Consider the following 21,432-nt stretch of genomic DNA (forward strand, 5'->3'; position numbering starts at 1 on the left):
TATATGAAATATTACACAGCCTGAAAATGGAGTTCTGAAATATTCAGCAACACGGGTGAACCTTGAAGGCAAGTAAAGTGAAAGAAATAAGCTAATCACAAAAGCAATCCTGTGTGATTCCACTCATGAGGTCCTGGGCTTGTCAGAGTCCCAAAGACAGAAGGCCAGCCACTGGAGCAGGGGTGGGGTAGGGAGCCCATGTTTAATGGGGACAATATCAGATTCACAGGAAGGGAAGAGTCACAGTGTTATGTGTGCATTATTAAACCACTTCACTGAATTACACTTGGAAAGTTAAGAGGGCGTTCTGTTACCTGTATCTTATATAAACAGACAGCAGACAACAGTGAAGAACTGGGCTGGGGTATGGCTCCTGGGGAGTGCACTGGCCATGGGGAGTGCACAAGGGGCTGGCTCAATCTCTAGCATCACACACACAAAAGTAAAAATTTCAAGCTACTGCTGGGCATAGTAGCACACACCTAGAATCCATCCCAGCGGCTTGGGAGACTGAGGCAGGAGAATTGCAAGTTCAAAGCCAGCCTCAGTAAAAGCAAGGTGTTAATAAGCAACTCAGTGAGACTCTGTCTCTAAATAAAATATACAAAGTGCTAGGAATGTGGCTCAGTGGTTAAAGCCTGTGGGTTCAATCCCCAGTACCCCAAAATTAAAGAAATAAAAAAATCAGGCTATCATTCAAAATAGCATTTTAAATGTAAAATATAGAAATACGGGCTGGGGATGTGGCTCAAGCGGTAGCGCGCTCGCCTGGCATGCGTTCGGCCCGGGTTCGATCCTCAGCACCACATACAGACAAAGATGTTGTGTCCGCCGAAAACTAAAAAATAAATATTAGAAAATTCTCTCTCCCTCATCTCCTCTCTCTCTCTTTAAAAAAAAAGAAAAGAAAAGAAAAGAAATACATCTAATGAAAGAATCCCAAAAAGATAAAATGCTATGGAAAGTAAAGACTATCTTGGGTCGGGGTTGTGGCTCAGTGGTACAGCACTTGCCTAGCATGCATGAGGCACTGGGCTTGATCCCCGCCACCACATTAAAAAAATAAATAAAGGTATTTAAAAAAAAAATAAAGACTATCTAAATAAATGGAGAGAGATACCGCATTCATTCATAAAGTCAATCCAAAATCCCAGCAGGATTTTGGGGGTAGGGAACCAGGACATCAGGGTTTGCTCTGTGGGACACCAAGAGCCAGCCCAGTAAGGTCAGGAGCACAGGAGGAGAGTGCTTGAGAGGAGCACAGAGGAAGGCGCCTGGTCTGCAGGGCTCTTTAGCCTGGTCCACGGTGCCACACCATAGAAGAGGCATCTGCACCACCAGCCTTGGAACACAGGCTCAGCAGCCGCACTCAGAGAGCATTGATCACAGAGAAGCCTAGCAAATCTGACTGCACTGCTGTAGAACCTAAAGGCAGAAGACTCCATGAAGACCATGAAACACAGGTTCACAGCAATTTCCAAACACAGAGCAGGGCAACCCATGTGAAGCTGCCATTTTTGAAGATCAACCAGAAATAAATGTTGGCCAGTTCTAAGGTCCAAACTAATATAGCCAATAGAGTTCTTGTATCTAAAACAAACAAGGAAATTCCACGAAACAACAAAGACAATCCTGTAGAAAAATGAACAAAAGTCTTCAGCCCTACATAGGACAGATCCCAGCAGCCAATCCACATGAAAAGTACCACCTCACAGACAGTGAGGAGAACACAGCATAGATCACAATGAGAAGCCACAGTCAAGAAGCTGACCCCTGCAGCACTGGGCAGGGTGCAGAATGGGTGCACAGATGCCCAGCATGGGTGCAGACGGCAAGGCCACTTTGGAAGCTGGGTGCATTGCCCCTCAACTTAGGAGAGCTACCCTGGACTAGCGTGAGCAAGAGAGAACCACAAGAGCCTCACAGTGAAGAGAAACAAGGGGCTCATAATAGTAGAGGGGCTCAACACATTGTGATCCACCACACAACCCAGATATCTGCAGCCTCCGAGACCAGGGGCGCAAGTCACACAGAACAAGCATGAGGACTACACATGCAGAGCACACGTGCCCAGGCATGGCTCATGGGACCCAAGATAGTCAAGGACGCCACTCAGGTGGGTGCCACCCAGCTGAGGACAGGCATCCTTTCCAAGAAGCCCCGTTGTGACCCTCAGCCTGCACAGGGGATGGAATAAATAGCAAACAGGACAGGCTTTGTGTGCTAGCCCTGCTGGGACAGGATTCTTCTCAACTAATAAAAAGGTTTAAAGAAATGTTAAGGGCTAATCAACCAGTTTCCATTCTTAAATTCACAAAGCATTCAAAAAAGTAAACTAAGAGATTAACTGAATAAAACAATGAAGACTAAAGCCCACCCGACGACTGCCCCACCACACTCACTCTGCTCAGCCTGGAGACGGCCAGGGAGACTGAGGTCTTGAACTCCTCTGGGTTCTTCTGGGCCAGTGTGCTGATGAGGCTCGTAGCAGCAGTCACCACACCCTGAGAGACACAGCAACAGATGCCTGGTTTCAGGCAGACAGCCATGTGGGCCTCAGGCCTGCTCTGATGGACCCATTGCATCTTTAAGATGGAGACAGTACACACAGTCTCCTTTACCCAGCTTCTCTCTACAACCCAGGGAACGTGGCTGGCCCAGGCTCTAGCGTGGCCAGATCCTGTGTGGAGCAGCCTTTCTCTCTGCCATCTGTCCGCCTGTCGCCACCTGCTGGGGCTGCCCAAGTGACACCACTACAGAGGCAACCAGGCCCACAGACTTTCTTCACAGCCCTGCCATGCCTCACTCCGCCCCTGAAGTGCCACAGCCTGGATGGAAACCCCCAAGCCCAGGAGACCCTCCCCTGCAGTGCATGTACACCATGCAGAACCCCCAGAAGGCAGGGTCCTGTAAATGAAATCTCTTCAAAGACTTGGACTGAGTAAAGACATTCTCTTACAAATATAAGATAAAGGATAAAATGAATGACTCTGATTGACCCTGAAGACGTGGGCAGTCAGCTCAGCAGTTGTCCACTTCAACCGCTGCCAGAGCCTAAGGTTCCCACCCTACCTACTCCTACACTGAGTGGGGGAGTGGGTCCACGAGGGCCACTAAGGGCTCTCTTCCATTTCCTGATGGAAACAGGAACACTAGATCCAAGACAGACCTAACTGGGCATCCTGTGCATTTCTCAATGGCAAGATAAATGCTGACACGTCTTCCCATGGCTGACCAAGAAGAACCTTTAGGAAACAGGATATGCGACATGCAAACCCACTGGAACAAAGTCTTTCACCACCCAGCTCCTAGAGTTTGAGATTCTCATCTTTGCAGCTGCCTGGCTCAATGGCTGCCAACTCAGGGCGTGCTCTCCTGTGCAGTCTTTCCAGGGAGTCAGGCCTGAGGGGACGTGTGTGCTACAACGGCATGGCGCCATGGCAGGCCACAGTGTGACTTCCACCACCTTCTCCCTGCCCCCACTTCTCCAGACATCAGCTCATTTCCTCATCCACTCCAGCCCACCCACTCCATCACATGACCACAGGGTCCAGGACCACCAAGCCCAGCTCAGGGCACAGCACGTGGCTCAGACCCATCTCCTTTCCCACCCTCACAGCCTCTGCACTCACCTGACCCTGAACTCCTGACCTCCTCTACCAGGCCTGCCCACACCTCACCTTGCCCCATCCGCAAGGCCCTGAACCCCTATACTGCTCTCTGATTAGGCAAATGACACCTTCCCAGGGACCCTGACCTTGAGGTCAGAGGAAGCCAAGCCCCAGGCGTTGCTCACAGCAGAGCTGGAGACGAGATGTGCAAGGAACAAAAGTGGCAGAGAGGAGGTGGTACTAGGCCGTGAAAGGCTTCCTGGCCCTTATCTATTGCAAGCCTGTGGCCCAGAGCTTGTCCATCAACTCACCTGGCAAGACAGAGTTGTGCACAGAAAAACCTGAAAGCAAACCAGGTCACTGGGGTCTCAGTCACAGCGTGTCAGGCAAGAGGCACCATCCTGCCACCCTGTGAAGCTCTGTGCATCTGAAGCCATGGGAAGTCTCCCTCCAGGCTGCATGAAGGCAACACCTGCCAAAACTCCACAGATGCTCACACACTGCAGAAGGCCTGTCAGCAGCAGGCTGGCTGTCCCTTAAAGCTCTACTACTCCACACCTTCACAACACCTGGGTCTGAGACTGCCGGACACCCTCTGGAAGCCTAGCTTCATCTTTCTGAGCCTTGGTTTCCTCATTTGCAAACCTGCAAAAGGCCCACTGGCCCACAGGGTCTATTGGCAGTGAAGTGTGACTCCAGAAGACGCCTGGAAAAACGTCTTGCAGTTCACTGCTGAAGCAGGCTGCCCCGCCTGCAGCAGACCCACTTCTGCAATGGTGTCCTCAGAGCGTGCTCCCTGCACCAGCAGGACCTGCAGAAGCCAGCTCCCTCTCACATCCCAATAAGCACAAAAGTCATCATGTGCATGGGGACAGCTCAGACAGATGTCATTCCACAGCAAAATCCCACCGTAACCCCCATGCTCTCTCTCCTTAATGATACATGTAATGATTTTCATTTTTAATTAACTTTTGCAGAAGATTTCTCCTGGGGAAAAAGCAGGAACCAGCTAGCGCACTCACCCACCCACCCAGCAGGGTGACTGACCACCTGTCCAGCAGAGGACAAGCAACACAGCCACTGCTACTTCCCATGGCCCTGGCCTGGCCTGGCCTGGGTGGCCTACTCCATGACATACCCTGACTGCTGAGTCCCTCAGACCTCACCCCATCTACAAAATGAATGACAGCTGGGCTCGCCAGCACTAAGCCTTCATGCCAGAGTCTACCTGGGACCACAGGATTCTATCTCCTAGCCCAAGCCAGGCAGCTGCCAGAAACAGTAGTGGGAATGTCCTATGCAGGACAGGCTCTTCCAGAAGGCACTGACCTGGTGGTGCCCCTCCCCACAGGTACAGGCCACCTGTGCACTGGCTGTGCAAAAAATGCAGGGGCAGTTGCACCTCTGCTGGTCCCTGCTCCCTGTCTGCAGAGCCACACTGCCTCTTGGACCAAGGCTCTTCCCGGGAAGACTGCAGGGGGCTGGAGCACATACCAAATGCTGGTCGTTGAGGAGATGCACAACACGGGACGTCCAGTCACCCATGGGGACAAGGTCAGGAGACGTTCTGTATAGGCGCAACAGGCACAGGGCTGCACTCTGCTTCACGCTGTCCATGGTGTCTCTAGAAGACAAGATACCAGAAGCTACTGCAGAGGATGACCCCCTGCACCAGTGGTGTAAAGAGCATGCAGGACCACCAGAAGACATGAGTCAGGAGTGGTATGGCAGAGTCCCTCTGGGAAAGCCTTCATCCTCAGCTCCCTCCTCTAGACTCGTCACCATTCCCAGGCACTGAGTCAGGTCCAGCTGTGTAGGCTGGCCCCACTCAACAAGCCTCCTCCTGGTTCTTCCCACAACCACAGGGCCACCTAAGAGGGCCTCCCTGCCACAGCAATTTCTTCTCTGGCCTCAAGAATGCTGTCAAGCCCTCCTGTAGCCACTGCACACACTTTGCCCTGCTCCACCCTGCCGAGAATGGGAGCTGGCTGGGTGCTCTGTGGTCTGCAGTGAGGAGGAAGGGCCCAAGACACAGAGGCCTGGGGCGTGAAGGGCACCAGCACTGCTGCTAATGCCCAAGGCAGGGAAGGGCTTTGATTTGTGTGCAAAGATGAGCAAACGAGAGGTTTTAGGAGAACACACCACACCTAGTGTGGCACAAAGGTGTCACTTCCATGTCCAGCCTGCAGTCACACCTGGCGACTACCCACCTGCCTTCCGGTCACACTGAGCCAAGTCTCGGGGCCAGCGTCTGGCACAGGGGCATACTCTCCTCTCTCTTCCCTCCCAGTGAGCAAAAAGGCCAGCAGCACAAAGGCTGCAGGTCAGTGCAGAGGACTGTTAGGAGTACCTGCCAAATGAGCCTCCTTCTCCACACCCCCAGCCAGACTCCCAAACAACAGGCACACCAGGAGATACCCTCCGGCTGCCCGGATGACCTGGAAAGAACCAGTCCACGTCCTGGGGACACTTAAGGTGGAAACAGCTATTCCACTTGGAAGAGAGATGAGAGCTTGGGGGCTTTCCTGCTTACTTTTCATATTTGGGATTTTTATTCCTAAATGTGATAAAAACCAACATGAGAAATCCCTACATCTCCCCAACACTATTCTAAACAAAAGTTACTTTGAAAGAAAAGTTCTTTTAGACACAAACACCCAGAAGAGTAGCAGGCACCGTGCCCCTCCTAGCCCTACAATCAGATCTACTGGGCCTGCAGGGTCTGTGTGGCACCAGCCAACTGACTTCCTATGCATCACCCTGAGTGGCCAGTCTCTGTGCCTGTGACAAGGACGCTGAACAAGAGTTGTCTGTGCATTGCCCCAGGCCTCTGTCGACAGACCCTCCTAGGGCAACTGTCCATAGCATGTCCTCACAGGGGGGCCAAGGCCAGCCATCAGTGTGGACCCTGGGGCATTGCACTGGGACACCTGAGCCCAGAGCCCTTCTAAACTGCTCCACAATGCTGAGTATCACCAGAGTCCCAGGGCAATGATACCACCAGCCTCCAACCCTGCCCTCTCCTGCATCCCTATTTCTGGTGACAGGACTATACTCCATGAAGTTGCCTTCCGCACCTAGGAGCCTCCTGTCTCCAGGGACTGGAGGTCAGCAGTGTCCTCTGACCATGGCATCGACGCCAGAGCACTACTTTCAGAGCCACCTACTGCCCAGGGGACTCCATGGCTGGCCTGTTGCTGTAGTGAGCTTTGGAAGAGGCAGCAACTGTCCACAGCATGTCCTCACAGGAGGGAGGGAGATGCCAGCCCACCTGTCAGCTGTAAGAGAGCTCTTGCTTGGTCTTCCTCCTCACCCTCACTTACATGAAGCATGTGGGTGACCTCAGGGAGCACTTTGCAGGGATGACCCAGCTTACATTCAATCCACCTAGATGCTCACTGAGCACTCCCTGTGGGCCAGTCCTGTGCACAGTGATGGAGGAAAGCGGCAGCCACAGCTGACAGAGATCCCCGCCACCACTGCTCAGGACAGGTCAGGCAACACAGAGACGTCCTGTGCACAGGGCTTTGCAGTGACTGAGCAGGGAGGAGGGCCTGGGGTCCTCGCTGGCCTCTTCTCAGACCTTCCTCCCTAGCTCTGACATCTGGCCTGTGCTCTGCTCAACACCCACTCAGACCCTATCCATCTCCTTCCATCTTGGAGGTCCCGCTTCTGGCTGAACTCGCACTGCAAACGCAGCCAGAAGGTACTACCACCTTCCTCCAAGCCTTGAAACCCTGTTCAATCACTGACAGTCTCCGCCTCTTTCAGATCCTGCTTGAAGGTGCAGCTAGGCACACAACCCTGTGAGTGTGGTCCAGCTATCCAATACCAAGGAGCACCAGAACAAGCACATGGTGGTTTCAAGGCCCAGGCTGTTTGAACCTCTTCGAGAGCCAGCTACTCAGCCCACTCAGCTGCTCTCCCAGTTAACGGGGAGGGGGCGAGATGACTCAGAATCCCCAGGATTCTACAGCATGGCCTCTTCTCCAAATGTTTCTGGGAAAGGCAAGAAGCAGAGCTGGCACAACAGGACACCTCTGTGCCTCCCCATCCTGGTGCCATGCCAGGCTGGAGCCCCTTCTGGCCTGGCTGCTGCTGCCTGGGCCGCACTTCCTTCGGCAACGTGTTGTCTAAATCTCGGTGGCCTCAGGGAGGTGCAATCTGACGGGACTTTACCCAAACTCTGAACCAGCAGCTTTTTTTTAAGAACTAGTGACTGAAGCCAGGGGCACTCTGTCAATGAGCTACATTCCCAGCCCTTTTCATTCTATTTTTATTTTAAGTTGCTGAGGCTGGCCTGAATGTGCAATCCTCCCCGCCTCAGCATGTGCCACCATGCTCAGCTGAACCAGCACATCTTGACCTAACCTCAGAGTATGCCACATGCCCATTACACAGCTGGGAGGCCAGACCACCTGTGTAAGTGGCATCGCACACCCAAGGTTTCAACATGGACAGAAATGGCAGCCCAGAGCCCTCAGATACGCACCCTGCCACAAGGATCTTGGGGATTTCCCCGGCAAAGGCCTCAGCCATCTCACGGCTGCCCACGTTAGCGATGCAGTGCAGAGCCAGGCCCATGAAGGTTGGGTTACGGCTGGCCAGGTCATTCTTGATGGCGTTGTTTATCAAGCGGATCAGCTCACTGTTGGAGTTCACCAACACGGAGATGAAAAGGTAGCCCTGTGTTCCAGGAAGGGCAGAGTCATTCAGGTAAATGTACTTCCCAGCAAATGCACCAGCCCAGACTGCAGGGCACATCCCTGGGGCACAGAGGTGAGGTCATAAGGAGAACAGCAGGAGAAGCCACCTCACCAGAAGAACCCCACCCCAGGAAAAAGGCCTGCCCTTGCATTCCCCCTGCCCAGGAGCATCCATGTGGGGTGGAAAGGGCGGGGTCCCGGGGTGTTCACTAAGCGTCCACCCAGAGCACAGAGCGGGACAGGAGAGTGAGGCCAGTGGGCATAAGACCCACCCTGCCTCCACACTCACAATCTGCTTTTCGGTGTATCTATTTGAACTCAACAGGTTCACAGCCTCCATGTGTCCAAAGTCAATGTCGTGACCAAGGAGAAAGATGAAGAGCAATTTGCAGACATATTTTTTTTTACTGTAGCCATCAAGAGCCTTGTCACCTAGAGAAAGGGTGAGAAGAAGGTCAATTCTAGTGAGTGAGGCTGGGAGAACTGGCCAGTAGAGCAACAGGGGTAGTGAGTAGACCTTCACAGGGACAGGGCAGTGGGGCCTGGGCCAGCAGCCACAGCCCACATGCTGAGCATCCCCTTTAACAAAGGAATGCCTGGCAGCAGAAGCTCCATCCTCCCAGGACAACCCCGCAGGCTGTACCGAAGTCTGGACCTCCCCTGTCCTGCCACAACCCACCACAGCTCCCACAGTGCTGGAATTCACACGTCCTGCCACAAGCTACAAGTCAAGTTTTAAAATGTGTTTATTAATTTCTATTATCTTCTACTTCACAAGTTTTAGAACAAATCACGTAGCCATGAGAGCCACATGCACACAGCATTATGGAACCACCACAAGACCATGGCAAGGTGGGTCCAGAGCCACCACCAGTGGACATACCTCTGCCCTCCCTTCCACCTCCAGCCCCACCAGGCAACACTGGCAAGGTGGGTCTTCTCACTGGGTGGGGTCAGCACATGGGGCTTAAGGGAGGGCCCTGGGAGGATGGCTAAAAAATAAAGTCCCCTACAAGGGTTGACAGTGCACCAACCAGCTGGAAACCACAGGTGGCACGCCTGGGGACCTTCCTGTTCTTCAGCAACAAGTGAGCAGCTCATGTAAAAGACCAAAAACATAAACAAGACCAGCGTAGACTCCATCTCCACCCTGTTCCCTGGCACAAGCCCATGGCACCTCCCCTGGGAGAATCCAGCAGTGAATCTCCTGCTCGCTCCAGAACCTGCTGCCTCTGGAAGCCTCCTCTGACCACAGCCCAAAGCTCTGCTTGCGCTCCTCCTGCTGCTCAGGTGAAGCACTCTGATGGGAGCATGGGGCAGGGAAGCAGCTGCTCGTTAGGCTGCATCTGTGGAGACAGCAAAGGGGCTCCAGCCCTGGACCAGCAAGTCCTCTTGGATTCTGCTCCTCCCAGACCCAGAAGTATCATGCTTCCTATGGAGGAACACAGCTGGAGGGGCCATTGTGGGTGGCTCAGCAGGCAGGCTGAGGACTCGGGTTAGGCCTCTCAGCCAGACCAGATCCTTGCCATGACTCTCTCCACAGGTCCACAGCACCCAGCTTTCCTCTGCAGCCCCATATGACTTGCTAGGGCAGGGGGCACCCATACCTGTGCAGGCCCCCAAAAGCTTGTGCTTATCTTACTAAACAAGCAACTTCTCCAGTCTCAGGGGACTAAGCCTCCCCTATGCGCCTTGTCCTGCCTTGGGGACACACAGGCCCTTACATCTCAGCTACTCTCCCCAGAGTTCAGTGTCCTCTCTCAGATGAGACCCAAGCTGTTACCAACTTCAAACCGTTAGATTCAGTACTGAGCTGGGCTTGTTCCCCCCAGCTCCTCCAGTAATTTCAAAATGCTAAGGAAACTTTCACTTCCTGGACTGTAAAATGGGAAGGATGTAGCACTGCCCACCTGTGTGGCTTGCTGTTAAGATCAAAGGACAGGGTAGGTAGAAAACCTCCTGCTGAGCAAGGACTGGGACTCTAGGACAAAGGGGATGACCGCCTGGTAGGCCTGGCCACAGGTGAGGCCTTCACTGCTCCTTGACCCCTCCAGGCCCAGTATGCTCTTGGGGTGCTATGGAAACAAACAGAGTGCTGCACACAGAACTCAGCAGTGCTAGGGACGAGTGACAAGGACTGGTGTGGAAGGTCTCCTGGGAGGGACCAAAACCATGCCATCGGCACCACAATGGTACCCGCTCTGCCCTCTGCAGCCCCAAGCGGTACCACCTCAGGAGTAGCTGGGCTATCAGCCAGGTCACTGCCAGGGCCCTCACATCTAAAGAGACCCTGGCACTGGAGGTGGCTCCACAGGCCTGTGCCGAATAAATAAGGAAAGAGTAATCAGACCACTGCAGCTGGAATACAGGCTGCCCAGGTGAAAACAAAAGACATCCCAGTCTTCCCAGTTACGGATTCATGAAATTTAATTATAAATGGACAACCTTCATCCTATTCCCGTTACCTTAGGAATACAAAGTGTTCTCTCCACAGAAGACTACACCAGGGTAGGGTGTGATTCAGTGGCAGGGTGCTTGCCCAGCACATGTGAGGCACTGGGCTTGATCCTCAGCACCACACAAAAATAAGTAAATAAAATATTATGTCCATCTACAACTAAAACAATTTCTTAGATCAATGGACCCTAAATTAAATGTAATAAGCCTTGGGTTCAATCCCTAGCACTACCAAAAAAACAAAAAACACTATGCCAAGTACTGTATTAATTACCTTGAATTAGCTGTTCCACCATGTATACACACATCTAAACACCAAGCTGAAGGGGAGAGAGGAGGCGGGAGTGGGCAGGTGGGGGCAGGAAAGATGGTGGAATGAGGTAGACATCATTACCTCAAGTACACGTATGAAGACACAAATGGTGTTAACTCTATTTTGTGTACAACCAGAGACACGAAAAATTATCTATATGTGTACTATGAATCCTAATGCATTCTGCTGTCATATGTAACAAATTAGAATAAATAGAAAAAAATTAAAAAGAAGTATTGAGACATCATGGTAGGTCACTGGGGACCCTGCTCTTAAAGTAGTTTCTTGTGGAACTATGATTAATTGCTCATAAAAAGATTGCTATGAATGGGGAAAAAAACACCATCTGCACACTATAAATATGTAGAATTCCTGCTTATCAATTAAAATTCCCAATTGAAAAAAAATAATAAAATATTGTTTCATATTAACTCACCAAGTCTTCAGTTATAGTTACACAATGAAACTCAAACTTAAATGCACCTGCTTGTTTTGATGTATTTTCTAATATAAAATGCTTGCACTTCCTGGCCTGGGCAGGCACCTAAGTGAGGGCCAAGGTGTGACCAGCACTCCTTGTGCAGCCCAGCAGGTCCCCACCTGACCACGAGACCTTGGCACCAAGCCGGCTCTTGGCCCCACAGCCCACAGACCCTGAGGTGCAGACTAGGCTGGGGAAGGGGCTCTAGTGCACCAAGGCTCCCCAGGTCTCAGATGGGAACCTCCCAAGTGGGCAACAACAGGCACGACATTAACTAACCCACACCCTGCCTGGAGCTAGGGCTTAGAACTCCACATGGAATGAACCTCTCAGTGACTTCTCAGACACAATTCTGAAGCCCTAGAAGGAAACTGGATTGATCAAAATGGCCACTATTGAGTTAAGGCTGCATGCAGCTCAGTGGTAGAATGCTTGCCTAGCATGTGTGAAGCACTGGGTTCAATTCTCAGCATCACAACTTAAAAAAAAAAAAAAATGTCCACTGTTGCACCAGTGGACAAGGCAACCTATGGAATGGGCGATGTTTCAAACCAAATATCCAGCTAGAGGTAAAACTCAGAATATGCAGTATCAGTGGCAAAATCAGAAACAGAGAAAGGCCTCAGAAGAGCATTTCTGCAATGAAGGCAGACAAAGCCCACAGTACACAGAACAACACTCCTCACCCCTAGCTACCAGGAAATGCACATCAACGCCATGACAACTGCCTTTCTGAGAAGGAAGGGAAAACAGAAACAGCAAGCTTGTCAAGAAGGAGAAACAGCCCCTCAGGTGGTGCTGGCGGGAATGCAAGACAGGTGGCCACTGTGGAAAACAGCACAGGGATCTTTAAAACACCAGATGCACACAGCAGGCTGGGCGTGGTCCAGTGGGGTGCACCTGCCCAGCATATGCAAGGTCCTGGTTCCATCCCAACACCACAAAGCAGGGCACAACTGTCATCCCAGTGACTCCAGAGGCTGGGGCAGGAGGACCCCAAGTTCAAGGCCAGCCAGGGCAACTTAGCAGGACCCTAACTCAAAATATCAAAAACTTTTCAAAAGGGCTGTTGATACAGCTCAGTGGTAAAGCAGCCCTGGTTCAATCCCCAGTACCACAAAAAATAAAAATAAAAGAATCAATGAATGAAAATAGAACCCTGATCACATGGTCAGGTAACTCTGCTTCAGACCATGCTGTGGTCTAAATCTGGAACATCCCCCAGGATCCTATCTGCTCCCACCGGGCACAGTGGTAATGTTGGTGGGGCCTGGCTGGCTAAGGCAGGCCAGCCCACAGGTTCAAGTCTCTGAAGGATGTGCCTTCTCCCGGGCCCTTCCTCCTGCCCTCTGGGCCCCAGCAGACATGGGGTGAGCAGCCTCCTCTGTAGCACACTCCTACTTTGACATTCTGCCTCACCTGAGGTCAAGCAACGGGGCCAGCTCACCCTGGACTGAAACCTTGGAGACCGCGAGCCACAACAGATCTCCTGCCCTTCAAGCTGTCTTTCTCAGGCACCCTGAAGCAGCAATTATGTTTCAGTCGGCTTTTTGACTGCTGTGATTCAAGGACCCAACCAGCACAACTGCAGAGAAAAGGTTTATTCAGGGGCTCACAGTTTTAAAGGTCTTAGTCCATAGAAGGCTGGCTCCATTTCTCAAGGCTCGAGGTGAGGCTGAACATCATGGTAAGGGAGTATGGCAGAAGGAACCAGCTCCCATCATAGTAATCACTAAACAGACACAGTCCATACGCCAGATACCAATATATCCCCAAAGCCCCATCCCAATCCCACCTCCTCCAGCCTCAGCCACCTCAGCTCCACTCAGTTAATCCCTGTCAGGGAATTAATTCACTGATTGGGTTAAGACTCTCACAACCCAATTGTTTCTCCTCTGAATCTTCTTGTACTGTCTCACACATGAGCTTCTGGAAGACACCTCACACCCAAACTATAACAAATAGAAAGCCACCACAGGGCACAGGCCCCAAAGAACTAAAAGCAGGGTCCCAGACCCTCACTCAGCCATGTGCACAGCAGCATCACTCCTAATGGCCAAGAGGTAGAAGCCTGACAGCCTGCCCCGCCCCCATCTGCAGGAGAGTGGGTGGGCATGGGGTGGTGTGTGCTGTGCACTCAGTGAAGCACCATCCAGCCTAAAAGGGAAGCCCTGCTTACACTAAGGCATGGAGTAACTTCAAGGCAGGATATTAAATGAAAGAGCTAGAAATGCAAGGACAAAAATTCTGTGTGGTCCACTCATGAAGTCCCCAGGCATCAAAATCCTAGAGGCAGGGGCTGGGATATAGCTCAGTTGGTAGAGTTCTTGCCTTGCATGCACAAGGCCCTGGGTTCAATCCCCAGCACCACAAAAAAATAAAAAAAAATAAAAAAAATTAAAATTAAAAATAAAAATATAATAAAATCCTAGAGGCAGGAAGATGACGGGTGCCAGGGCTTGGCAGGATGGAAAGGCCTAGAGACAGGCTGGTGAAGGCCACACAGAAGAGCAGCCGGCCAGAGGGGATCAAGGTTTTCTTCTACCTGCAGTGCAAGGGGTGGAACCTAGGGCCTCTGGCATGCGAGGCAAGCACCCAACACCTGTGCCATCCTCAGCCCCTAAATGGTAAATTTTAAATTATGTGAATCGTATCACAATTTTTAAAAATTCTAAGTACAGTAATAAAGTATCATTAGACAACCTGTCATCTTTAATAGAATGGAAAATCAAATTAAGAGTCTTTTAAGCAAAAAATAATAATGAAGTACTTTTACCATAAAAAGTCGACAATGAAGTCAACGTGACAACGTCACCCACCTGTGGCCCATCCCAGCACAGGCTGTCTGGGTTTGCTTCTGTTTTGGGGTTGGGGGACTATGTGGCCCAGGCTGGTGTCTGATTGCTAGACTCAAGGGATCTTTCTGCCTCATCCTCCCAAGGGCTGAGGCTACCGGCAGGTACCATGGCACACGTGGCTTTCTGGATAGCAAACCTCAAGATTACAGATTTAGTTCTCTACTGACCAGGGGACTACTCAAGTGTTATCCTCCTTTAGTCTGTGTGTTATTATGAGAAACAGAAAGTCCAGTAGTCCATTTTCAGAACAAGGTATTTAGCCTTTAGTTTAAAATTGAGATATAAGAAAGGCGGCTGGAGGGGAGAGCAGAGTGGAAAGTTATAAGCAGGTAATACCAGAGTGTAAAAACTCACAGCCCCAGTCAGGCATGGTGGCACACACCTGTAATCCCAGCAGCTTGAGAGGCTAGGCAGGAGGATCTCAAGTCCAAGGACAGCCTCAGCAATTTAGTGAGGCCCTAAGCACCTTGGCAATACCCTGTATCAAAAAAATAAAAAGGGCCAGGAATGTGGCTCAGTGGTTAAGAATTCACAGTCCCTTGACAGACAGGAGGTGAGACAGAAGGGGCCTAACCTGACCAACAGAGATAAACTGTGTATGTGCCAAAGGCACTCAACCCAGGGGACTTTCCCACTACAAGTAAACAAGGGAGGTAAGGACAACCTAGGGTTTATTTCTTTGAATAGCACAATAGGAGACACTAAAACCTAGGCCTGTGCACCCCAGAGAACCAAGCCAATGAGGAGCCAGGGGAGGGACCTTGCTCCTGGGGGATGATGCTGGCTGTGCTGCTGTATGGGCCTGCTCCACAGACACCTGCTCTCCCAAGACTGTCCGGAGCTCACCTCTGAACAGCTGTACCTCGGCCCATCCTTTGGGTTTGGACAAGGTGTGTTTCTCATGCCACCAGGTGTCATACAGCCACGTGTATTTCAAGCTCCACAGAACATCACCACACAGGGACCACTATTCACCTGAGCATCCTCAGCTTCCTTTTTCATGCTCATGACCCTGAACGACTTCCCTTCGCACAGGCCTTCTGCTGGGAAATTCTGTTTGTCTTGAAAAGTCTTCATGAGCTTCACCCTCAGCAAGTCACCTTAGCAGGGGTGGCCTCTGGAACTGGCTACCACCTCCTTGGCACCTGGGGATTGTCACTGATATCTCCTGCCTGATCTTTACTGCTGGAGGCCAGCTGCCAGGCACGGGTGCTGCTCCTGTGGGGACAGCCCTGCACCCCTTCCAAGGCCCTATCTTGGCTCTCCCCTCAGCACACTCAAGGTCCAGTTGCATGTGTCCTTTTATTTATGCTCTTACCAGTTCTCAGCCCTGCACTTCCCACAGGTTCTGCTAGCCAGCCGCCGGCCCCCTCTCCATCTGCCCGGACAGCCTTCTGATCTACTCCCACAGTACCAGCTCTCTCTTCAGCTGCGTCAGTCGCCAGTTCTGTCCACTGAGTCCTTCATTTTGGTTACAGCGAGTTTCAATTCTAGAATATTCATCAGGTCTTATTTCAAGATTTGCTGTCACTTTTCACTTGCTGAGTTTCCCATGTGCCTTGTACTTCCTAAGACAGTGACAAGACTTGATTGAACACCCTCTGGCTGCATTCCCATGCAGTGCAGTGCAGCGCAGGCGCCTGCTCACAGCATTTCTCACGGAGCACCACGTCTCTGACCCCACCCCACGGGGTGTTCTCATGGTGATGTGCCTTCCTGCAGAGAGGACTGCTACTCCTCGCCTTGACCTAGGTTCAAGGTGTGAGACCAAGAGGAGTTCAAGCCATGAGGCATCCAGCGTGGGCCTGGGAAAGGCCAGATTGGCCAAAGGCAACTGCAGCTTGAGGTGGGCGGGGCTTTAGGCCCCCTAGACCAGGTCGGACACCTTCACCAGATCATTCTCTGCATGAGAAGCTGTCGAGCCCACTGGAGTCCACCGCCTCCCTGGCTTGCACTGCAGGCAGCGGCAGCAACTCCCACCTGGTGACCTCCAAAGCATCTGTCTCCCAGGGCAAGATCAACCTGAAGGTAAATGCTACTCCAGGTGAGCGGTCACCAGAGCTGGTTCTGTGTGGTGGCAGTTTCTCTGGGGTCAGTGAACTTTGGGGCACAGCTGCTGTCCCCTCTTGTGAGGGTCCCTGACTTCTGTTTAATGCCTTAGGATTTCTTAAAATACAGAGTCTGCTTTTCCAAACTGTTTCCAGTAGCAGACTGGCCTCAGTCTGCAGTGTCTAGAACAGGGGCCCCAACCACTTGTGCCACGAGCACGGAAATGTGGCTATCCACATGGGGCTTCACAGAGTTGCTGGGGAAAAGTGTGAAACACCTTCAGAATTTCTCTCATTACACGGTGCAATGGTATTTCAAGTGTCCTGGATTGTCAAACAACCCACACTAGGCTCAGATATGTGCCCACACAAAGTGGAGACGGCTGTGCGGTCAGGGCCAGGGCTAAATAAAACATGGTTTGTTTGTTTGTTTGTTTGTTTTTAATTTGGAAAAACAGCATGATTGTTTTACTAATTCACTGCATGACTTCTATTTTTCCTACTTTTTTTTTTGCTGTTTATACTCTAATTTATTTTCAATAAATCACATTCTTCAGGCTAATTTCATCTGCTTCTTTTGATTTTCTTCAATGAGGCCACTAGAAAACTCAGACCTATAAGATGACCAGCACTGAGAGTCCTTCTGGTAGTGCAGATAAAGTCAGTAGGCCACCCTGACAGGAAGGGACACGCAGGCTACACCTCCAAGGATGAACACAGATCTTTTGTGAAAACTGATGCCCCTGTCCAGGGCAGATGCATGCTCAGAGATGCCAACTGGCTAGTACATAAGAGTTTTTCCCCTCCCAGCCAGGACGGCTTAGCTTGACACAGCCGTGAAGTCCCCTGGGTCCCAGAGCACTTACACAGTGAGTGAGCTGAATAGATAGTCCTCGGTCTCAAGGAGCTAACTGTCGACAAATGGGACTGTAACTCCAAAACCTCTTATAGAATCTCACCTACACCACCCAGATAGCCCTGAACCCTCAGAACAACACAGCGGTCACCATGTGCTTGGTGCTTGCCTGTGAAACAACCCACACTAGGCTCAGATATGTGCCCATACAAAGTGGAGATGGCTATGCGGTCAGGGTCTGGAGTTTCTGCCCTGGCTCTGGCACCTATGAGCCACACACCTGGCCACCCTCAAGCCTGGCTTCCTACCCTGGTGTTCCTCTCCAGTAAATCCCTGGCAGTGCAACCCCACCGCAGGTCTGCATCCTGAGAACCCAACATGGACAACTAGCTTCTCCATTCCACAAAAGAAATGTGGAATGAGATGTGAAAGGGAGATAGCACCCTGGAGGCAGCACGTGAGCAGAAGCAAGGGTGGCCAAGGTGGTCACATGACCTTCCCTCTCAGGACAAGGAGGCAGAGTTACAGACCCTCAAAGGTATACATGAATAAGTCATGCTCATCCAACTTCAGAAGTTTCACAGGCCTTCTAGAGAATCCGGGGCCTGCTTTTAAAATGTGAAAACCTAATACCTTCCCAAAGCTCAACAGCAAATGCACCAATTCTAATGACTGCAACACCACACGTCTCCATCAACTGCCCATACAGGAGACCCATTCCCGAGGCCCCATAAAGCACCTGTCCTAAGGCATCCCAGGAGTCCTGCAGCCCCTGAAGCTCTCACGGTCCAGCCGCAGCCCCTCCGCTCGTTGCTTCTGGGCAACTGCAGCCACTTTTGCGGCTAACATGTGTGCTCAGAGACATGAGCCCGGTCTGAGACCTGTGAAGATCAACCAAAAAGCTGCAGCTTCGGGGATTAGCTGGGCTTTCGCAAATGCCCTATGGACTGAAAGCCGAATTTATACCGTGCAATTCTCAGGCACTAGAAGCCTGGCTGACAGGTAGCCACCTGAGAGGGTTGGCGCCACCCTGCCGGCACCAAGATGCAGCAGGAACACTTCAGCTCAGGATGTGCCAAGCGTCCCTTACATCTCCACACACAGAGCCCTCGACTCAGGGTGCAGCTGACACGGCCCAGCACGGTGCCAAGCAGCACACATGGGATACTAGGTCAGTGTCATTCCAAGGAAAGAAAAGACCCACACCAGGAAGGCCCAGGCCACCGAACGATTCGACACATGCTGTTCCCACTAGAAAGTGGACATGACTTGACCTCACAGCATTGTCTTCTTCTGGCTGACTGCAACAGTCACTGTACTGACCCAGAATCAACTTCGGCTTAGAGTGGGAAATAAAAGACATTAAAAGATTGAGTTCGATGGGCGTCATGGCACGTGTCTGTAACCTACACTACTCAGGAGGCTGAGGCAGGAGGAAAAATTAAAAAAAAAAACGGGGGGGGGGGGGTAGTGATGTATGATGTAGTTCAGTGATTAAAGCACCCTTGATTCAATCCTCAAGGTTTGAAAAAAAAAAAAAAAAAAAAAGAGTAGGTCCTTACTATGTAAACGTCTACAAGGGAGTATGTCCTGGAAAAGGTTCAACACTTACCTTTAAATTTTGATCTAATATTTGCCAGCTCCTTGTTTATCCTCTTTATTTCTGCTTCTTTACTTTTGCCTATAAAAAAGAACACAAAGGCATCCTTTAACTGACTTCTAAGAAACAGCATTCCCTGTAAAAACCTCACTGAGAATCAAAGGCACTGGAGCTGCCAGAAGCCAGGAAGATACCACGGGAAGAAGCTGGCTGCCTCCCACCGCAGCCAGCGGCAGAGCCCAGGCCCCCACTCTCTGGCAGGGCCAGCCAAGGCCGGGCAGGGGCAGGGGCAGGGGCAACAGGACCAAAGCCCAATGGCGCGGGGAAGCAGGGCCTCACTGGGTGGGCAGCACAGCAGTGTTTTCATCCTGTGTTGTGTCCAGTTACAGGACTGAAGGCACTCGGAACAACCGCTGAACATTTCCCCCAATCAGTTCAGTTTCTGATTTTTTTGGTACTAGAGAATGACCCTAGGGGTGCTCTACAACTGAGCTACATCTCCAGCCTTTTTTTTTTCTTAATATTTTTAGTTATAGACGGATGCAATATCTTTATTTTGTTTATTCATTTTTATGTGGTGCTGAGGATTGAACCCAGTGCCTCACATGTGCGAGGCAAGCACTCTGCCACTGAGCCACAACCCCAGCCCCTCCAACCTTTTTTATTTTGAGACAGGGTCTCGCTAAGTTGCCCAGGCTGGTCTCAAATTTGGGATCTCCCTGCTTCAGCCTCCCAGTGATTGGGATTACAGGCATGCATCACTGCACCCAGCCACATTTAGTTATTTATCAGCTAATTAACAGTTCACTCCTGAAACTGATTTCTACAGACAGAAGTTACAAAAGTATAATTTAACTACCATAGGTTTCCAATTGTCCAACTTAGGAATGAAAATCATCAAAAAACAAAACCTGATAAGTCCACTTTCATAACATCCAATGGAATTCAGGAGCTGCCCATCATACAAAAGAGACGGGAACAGTAACCATGGGACAAGTAAGCTTTTGCTACATGCTACATCAGCTGCTAAAGTGGCCATCCTTCCACACACATCCATGTGTAGGCCTGTGCAGCACAGAAAGACAGCACCACCTGTTGTCCCTGTTTGTGTGTGTGTTTGCTAGCTTAGGAAGCAGGCTCTCACTAAGTTGCCCAGACTGGCCTTGAACTTGTGATCTTCCTGCCTCAGCCTCCAAAGTTGCTGGAATTGTAAGTGTGGAAACTACACCTATTACTACCTGTCATTTAACTCTTAACTCTCTGGACTGAGGGGAACACCGAGGCCCAGACCATGCAGTTGAATCTACAGGGGCCACACACCTTACCATACTGGACAAACAAGCTTTTATGTAAAAACAAGTCTATTTAACTATAAATCGCCCTCAGAAAGCATCAGTAAAACAAGATACAGTGGCCCACACCTGTAATTCCAGCAACTCAGGAGGCTGAGACAGGAGGATTGCAAGTTCAAGGGCAGCCTCAGCAATTTAGGTGAGGTCCTAAGCAACTTTGTGAGACCCTGTCTCAAAAAATAAAAAGGGGGGGGGGGGCTGGGGATGTGGCTCAAGTGGTAGCGCGCTCGCCTGGCATGCGTGCGGCCCGGGTTCGATCCTCAGCACCACATACCAACAAAGATGTTGTGTCCGCTGAGAACTAAAAAAAAATAAATATTGAAAAATTCTCTCTCTCTCTCTCTCTCTCTCTCTCTCTCTCTCCCCCTTTCCTCTCTCTTTAAAAAAAAAAAAAAAAAAAGATGTTGTGTCTGCCGAAAACTGAATAAATATTAAAAACAATCCTCTCTTGGGCTGGGGTTGTGGCTCAGCGGTAGAGCTCTTGTCTAGCATGTGCAAGGCACTGGGTTCAATTCTCAGCATCACATATAAATAAGTAAATAAAATAAAGGTCCATGAATAACAAATAAAAATATAAAAAAAATGAAAATAAATAAATAAAAACAATCCCCTCTCTCTCTCTCTCTCTCTCTCTCTCTCTCTCTTAAAAAAAATAAAAAAATAAAAAGGGATGGGGATGTAGCTCAGTGGTGTGACAAACAGAAAGCGTGGTGGTTCATTTTCAAAATCTAGTATTCAGCCTTAACTGGATCCAATTGTAGAGCTTCCCTTTTGTCCACCCTAATTCTAAAATTAGCCAATCACATAGATTATAACTCCAAGTTCCTCTAATCAGAGTGAGGGCAGCTCTGCATTGAGTTAGACACATAAAGGCAGACTGTCTGCCCAGGCACACTTGCTAGCCAGGTTCAGTAGCAACCCTGGTGCCAGAAGTAAATGTTTGCCTTGCCGAACCACTTTTGAGCATGTGTTTGATTTCTTGAAGTACCTCAGTATTTCTAACAGTGGTTAAGTGCCCCTGAGTTCAATTCCTAGTATCAAAAAAAAAAAAAAAAAAAAAAAGAAAGAAAGTAGCACTCCTGGAGTCAATCCTACACGAACAAGCTCTCCAGGTGCACAAGGAGTCAAACAGGGAGCAGGTTCCGGTGCA

At 50.5% G+C, this 21,432-nt stretch overlaps 1 protein-coding gene across 6 annotated transcripts in view; it reads right to left on the reverse strand.

Annotated features, from left to right (window-relative positions):
- The window catches only part of AP2A2 (adaptor related protein complex 2 subunit alpha 2), a 67,349-nt gene that overhangs the window by 27,410 nt on the left and 18,507 nt on the right, over positions 1–21,432 (reverse strand). For 4 of the 6 annotated variants that reach the window (XR_014019730.1, XR_014019731.1, XM_081275025.1 and 1 more), the window contains exons 2-6: positions 18,943–19,011; positions 8,607–8,749; positions 8,104–8,297; positions 5,106–5,235; positions 2,403–2,504 (exon numbers count right to left, since the gene is read on the reverse strand). Coding sequence is in view for 4 of the 6 variants with exons in the window: in XM_081275025.1 (XP_081131151.1) it covers positions 2,403–2,504; positions 5,106–5,235; positions 8,104–8,297; positions 8,607–8,749; positions 18,943–19,011 (638 nt within the window). In the remaining 2 variants the exon portion in view is untranslated. Of the gene's footprint in view, positions 1–2,402; positions 2,505–5,105; positions 5,236–8,103; positions 8,298–8,606; positions 8,750–9,200; positions 9,398–18,942; positions 19,012–21,432 lie in introns of those variants that run through there. The other 2 variants (XM_081275026.1, XM_081275027.1) reach the window with 2 other exon arrangements.

The sequence above is a fragment of the Spermophilus citellus genome, assembly GCF_964194105.1.
Source record: "Spermophilus citellus genome assembly, chromosome: 2".
NCBI lineage: Eukaryota > Metazoa > Chordata > Mammalia > Rodentia > Sciuridae > Spermophilus > Spermophilus citellus.